This window comes from Otolemur garnettii, unplaced genomic scaffold (assembly GCF_000181295.1).
Source record: "Otolemur garnettii isolate 467f Iridium unplaced genomic scaffold, OtoGar3 scaffold00153, whole genome shotgun sequence".
Taxonomy (NCBI): Eukaryota; Metazoa; Chordata; class Mammalia; order Primates; family Galagidae; genus Otolemur; species Otolemur garnettii.
Window position 1 is genome coordinate 3,022,369 of NW_003852548.1, and position 5,397 is coordinate 3,027,765.

Sequence of the window (5,397 nt, forward strand, 5' to 3'; positions counted from 1 at the left end):
AATTGGGATCAATGTTAGGGCTGTTGTTGAGTTTTGAGGGGGAGTTGGGATTTGAATTGGGATTTTCAGTGAAGAGCATTTCCTTTCTCACGGTCTTGTTTCAGCCCTGGAGGGGCAATAGGTTGGCCTGATTAAGATCCCCAATTTTGGAGGATACAAGCTAAGTTTAAATTCTGACTCTACCACTTGGCAGCTGTGTGTTGCCTTGGGCAAATTAGGTAATCTCTTTGAGCCTTAATTTCCTTGTCTATATGAGGATGACGATAAGACTACCTAAAGTATATGATGTGAACATTAAATGAGTTCAGTATTCAAAAGAATGCCTGGAATATAGTATTATTCCTATTTTGCAGATGAGAAAATTGAGGCAAAAAGGTTAAGTGACTCGAAGTGGCTGAACTGGGGGTCAAACCCAGGTAGCCTTGTTTCATAGCCCTCATAGGTTACTACCTCAATCAAGTGTATGTTGTCTCTCTATGTATATTTTGTTTTGTTTTTTTAATAGGGTCTGTGAACTTTCTGAAAAGTCAGAGACCACATTCATTAACATTTGAATTGATATTCAAAAGTTGAGGTTGAGGTTAGGTGACTTTAGAGCTCATAGTAATGTCTGTATCCAGGTTGAGGTTTGGACTCTAATAGAGATTTGCCTTTTGGTTGATAATATTTGTGTTAAGATTCAGATCAGGGCTGACTTTGGACACAGGGTTGGGGTAGGTACTAGGATTGGGGTCAGGGCTAGGTTTGAGGTTGGGTTTCTTTTTGTAACTAAGGGCCATGGATGGGGCTGGGAGGCCATGAGAGGCAGTGTCTGGGTCAGGCTGAACATCAACAACTTAGGTGGTGGAGAGGCTATGTTTGAGGATGGCCGGGATAGGAGAGAGGCAATGTGTTTCTGGTCCCCAGAAGGCTCTCTGGGGTGGGATCTGGATGGGTAGTGGGTGGGTCAAAAGGGCTGAGGGTGGAGCAGAACCCAGGCTCACTCCAAGGGTCTATAAGGGTGGAAGGCAGCTCTCACCTTTCTTGCCTTCAGATTCCGACATCTTCCTTTGGAGATTGAAGGGCCATCTGCACTCAGCTCCTGTCTCTTCCCCCAGCTTTAGAGGGATTAAGGTCACAGGGCGGAGCAATAACACAGTCAGATGGGAGGGTAAACAGGTGCATAAATGGGATGTTTGTAGCCCAGTGCCTGGCAACAGAAAAGGCATTGATAAAATGTTTACCAGATATACACCTGCACTGAACAGTCAGAAACTAAAATAAGAAAAATGATGTAATTTTCGAACAGTATCTGGAATTTGAAGTATGTAGGAAAAAATCTAACATATGTACAATATCTCCAAGGAAAAAAGATGATTAGATATCATTAGATATCATAAAATATCAAAGAAGAGTAAATAAATATATACTGACTGAAATATTCAATGTTGTGAAGATGTCATTTTTTCCTAAAGTGACTTAGAGATTCAGTGCAATCCCAGACAAAATCTCAAAAGATTATTTTCTCTGGAATTTGACAAACTGATTCCCAAAAGTTTATCAACGTACAAAGGAAACCCGAAAAAAGCCAAAATAGTTTAAGAACAGGATGGGATGATTTGCTGCATCTGTCAAAGCTTGTTGTAAAGCTATGGTAATTAAAAACAGAATGGAGTTCCGAAACTAAGTCTCATAAAGGTACACGTGGTTTATGACAAACATTGACGCTAAGTAGTGGAGATAAATTGGGCTTTTCAATAACTGGTGATTACATAGATATTTGCTGCGTAATTATTCTTTGGAGTGTACACATAAATATGTATAGCGAATCACAGCGTTTATTCAATGTATGAATATGAGGATCTATAATTTATATAGCTTTCTTACTGTATTATGTGTCTGGCACATAGTACAATGTACTTTGCATAAATTAATTCTATTTTTATCCCAGGAAGCAAATACTGCCAGTAGTTCCATTTTACAGATGAGGAAACGAAGACACAGGGAAGCAGTCGCTTTGTGCTAAAACCCTGCCCTTAACTTGTATACTTTTACAGCCTCTAAGAGAATGTCACCTTAAAGGAATAAATCAATTAGTGCCTCTCTGTCTCCCACCCCATTCCTTTTCTCCTCGGAAGAGTCCAGGGTCAGCAAGTGGAAGAACTACAACTCCCAGTAGCCACTGAGCGCTCAATCTCTCAGTGCTCTCACACCGGTATCCGGGTGTGCTTCACTCGCTCACAAAACTACACTTCCCAGCTCTCCCAGCACCACCCGCGACACACTGTGGACGGTGAGCGCGGAGCAGGTTTTCAACCGCTGTGCCCCACTTTCTCCGACCCGGCCCTGGACCCAGCTCCAGATTCCGACACGGCTCCACTATGGAGGAAGCGGATCGAATCCTCATCCATTCCCTGCGCCAGGCCGGCACGTAAGGACAGAGCCCCCGTCTACCCCAAAATGTCCACATCCGGGACTCCACAATCCAGGACCCCGTTACCCGGGAACCTTAAAACCTGGGACCTTTATATTCAGGGCTCCAACTTCCAGGACCCTAAGACCTTCATCCCCTTATACTCAAGCACTCCGACGGCAGGGGCTTCTCAAATCTTTTGACCCCGACATTTGGTAAGCCCAGAACTCTGAGACTCACACCCTGAGACCTTCCGACCTTGGATCCTCAAGTTCCAGGACCCTGAAATCTGGGGATCATGACATTGATACTCTGGGACCCTGATATCTGGAGACCTTAAGACACCTGTACCCTGAAAACCAGGGAACTTTAAACTCAGGAACCTGGCACTCGGGGACTCCAAAATCCACAGGACTGGATGCTTGAGAACCTTCAAACTCCAGTTTCCCAAACATCTGGGGCTTTTAAAGCCCCAGGACCCTAAAATTTTGTAACATCAGCACTTAAGACTTCTCTGTTCTGGGGCTCTAAAAACCTAGGTTGCCAACAGCATCTTAGGGATATTGATTTTTGTGTTGCTCTTAAAACTAGGAGATCTTGATATCAAAGGATCTTGACACTCAGGGACCCTCACATTTGGAACTCCTGAAAGCCCCAGCCTTCCAAAATCTATTGTTCTCAAAACTGTAGCAGTTCGATATCTAGGGATCTCGTATATACACAGAACTTGATAACTGGGGACCCAGAAACACAGATACCATGACACCTGGGCCCCTTCACCTTCCCGGACCCCAGAAATTTGAGATTTTTCTGAACGCAGGTCCCTTCTGTCCATCATTCTCCTATACCAAAGTGTCAGGACCTGAGGATTTCACTAGTTTTTAGTTTTCCAAATGGAAGTCATAGTCACCAACACCCACACTCTTTCTCAAGATTGTGGTGTCTTCCCTACTCCAACCTTGGTAGTGCTTCCAAAAGGCTGCATGGCTCAGCCTCATCGCTGTTTCCTGACTACTCCTCATGTCAAGCTAGCCCCTTCTTCTTCAGGGAAGTTCCTCCAGACGTACAGACCTTGCGAGCCTTCACCACTGAGCTGGTTGTAGAGGCTGTGGTCCGCTGCCTGCGCGTGATCAACCCTGCTGTGGGCTCTGGCCTCAGCCCTCTGCTGCCTCTTGCCATGTCTGCCCGGTTTCGGCTGGCCATGAGCCTGGCTCAGGCCTGCATGGTGAGTACCCTCCTTTCAATTCACACATCCTCTTCCTTCCTTCCTTCCTCTTTCACCAAGTAACCAAGCCCCTTTGAAATTCTTGTCTAGTTCCAGAAAAGGCCCTGCTTGGGTCACAATGCTCACTCGTAAACTAATCACTGTGTGCTCTGATTGGCTGAGCTTGGATCACATGATCATCCCTATAGGATACTGATTGGTTGCTTATGGATCCTATGGAGTTGAGGGAGGGATGGCTACCCAAAGGAAGGTATGCTTCTAAGAGTGTCTCTGCTGCATTACCCTGATGGCATTCACACATCCTGCCACTCTTGAGAACACCTCCAAAGATATCTCTATGATAGATAAAAAAAGCACCTTTTTGATGAAGCACTTACCTTTCCCAGTACAGATCTGTGTCCAGTTATTATCTTTAAGAGCTCCAAGTAATGCCACTCTTCCTGGCTCACCTGCTCTGCAACGTTGAGCCGGTCTCTCTCTCTTTTTTATTTTTATTTTATTTCATTTCATTTCAGTTTCATTTAATTTTTCATTTTTTGAGACAGTTTCACTCTGTTGCCTTGGGTAGAGTGCCACAGCGTCATAGCTCAACCTCAAACTCCTGGGCTCAAGTGATCCTCCTGCCTCAGGCTCCTGAGTAGCTGGGACTACAGGCACCAGCCCCCATGCCCAGCTAGTTTTTCTATTTTTTTTTTTTTTTGAGACAGAGTCTCACTATGTTGCCCTTGGTAGTGTCTGGCGTCACAGCTCACAGCAACCCTCAAACTCTTGGGCTTAAGCAATTCTCTTGCCTTAGCCTCCTGAGTAGCAGGGACATAGACATCCACCACAATGCCTGGCTGTTTTTTGATTGCAGTTGTCATTGTTGTTTAGCAGGCTCAGGTGGGGCTTGAACCTGCCAGCCTAGGTGTATGTGGCTGGTGCCCTACTCACTGAGCTACGGGGGCCAAGCCAGTTTTTCTATTTTTAGGAGAGAAGGGTTCTCACTCTTACTTAGGCTAGTCTCGAACTCCTGAGCTCAATCAATCTATCCACGTTGGCCTCCCCAGAGTGCTAGGATTATAGGTGTGAGCCACCATGCTTGGCCTCTCTCTTTTTAATTTTAGTATATGTGCTGCTGAAGTGAGCACTCGCTTTTTAATTTTAGAGTAACTCAAGACATAGACATGTTATGGGGGCCAATCTCTTGACTTTTTTTTTCTTTTCTTTTTAGAGACAGGGTCTTGCTTTGTTGCCCAGGCTGGAGTGCAGTGGTGTAGTCATAGCTCACAGCAACCTGGAACTCCTGGCTTCAAGTGATCCTCCTGCCTCAGCCTCTTGAGTGGCTGAGACTACAAGTGTGCAGCACCATGTCCAGCTAATTTTTAAAAAGTTTTTTGTAGAGTTGAGGTTTCACTATGTTGCTCAGGCTGGTCTCAAACTCCTGGCCTCAAGTGATCTTCTCACCTCAGCCTCCCAAAGTGCTGGAATTACAGGGGTGAGCCACTATGCCTGGCCCCTTAAACCTTGTTGAGTCCAAGTTTCCACGTGTATAAAATGGGTGCAAGAATTGCCCCTACCACATAGGGTTGCTGTGAAGATTAAACATGAGTGAATATATGAAATGCTGCTGGATGTAGTAAGCTTTGTGTACATGGTATTACTATTATTGGATAGACTGAATCTGGCTGCTTGCATTCCACCAACCTGTGGCTACATATAGTGAATATAAACACTTCCAACATACCCCGTAAGTATATATAGTGATAGAGGGACAATAGCAAAAGTACAGTGAAAACTT

General features: G+C 44.9%; 2 protein-coding genes across 6 annotated transcripts in view; one reads left to right on the top strand and one right to left on the bottom strand.

The window, feature by feature from the left end:
• The window catches only part of CACNA1F (calcium voltage-gated channel subunit alpha1 F), a 25,634-nt gene extending 24,535 nt beyond the window's left edge, over nt 1–1,099 (bottom strand). For 2 of the 4 annotated variants that reach the window (XM_003799664.1, XM_003799663.1), the window contains exon 1: nt 1,019–1,099. In XM_003799664.1, coding sequence (XP_003799712.1) covers nt 1,019–1,043 — 25 coding nt within the window. In that variant the 5' untranslated portion in view covers nt 1,044–1,099. The remainder of the gene's footprint in view (nt 1–1,018) is intronic. The other 2 variants (XM_012811274.1, XM_012811273.1) reach the window with 1 other exon arrangement.
• Nucleotides 1,100–2,234: 1,135 nt separating this feature from the next.
• The window catches only part of CCDC22 (coiled-coil domain containing 22), a 12,315-nt gene continuing 9,152 nt past the window's right edge, over nt 2,235–5,397 (top strand). For both annotated transcript variants that reach the window (XM_003799665.2, XM_023519042.1), the window contains exons 1-2: nt 2,235–2,410; nt 3,440–3,617. In XM_003799665.2, coding sequence (XP_003799713.1) covers nt 2,361–2,410; nt 3,440–3,617 — 228 coding nt within the window. In that variant the 5' untranslated portion in view covers nt 2,235–2,360. The remainder of the gene's footprint in view (nt 2,411–3,439; nt 3,618–5,397) is intronic.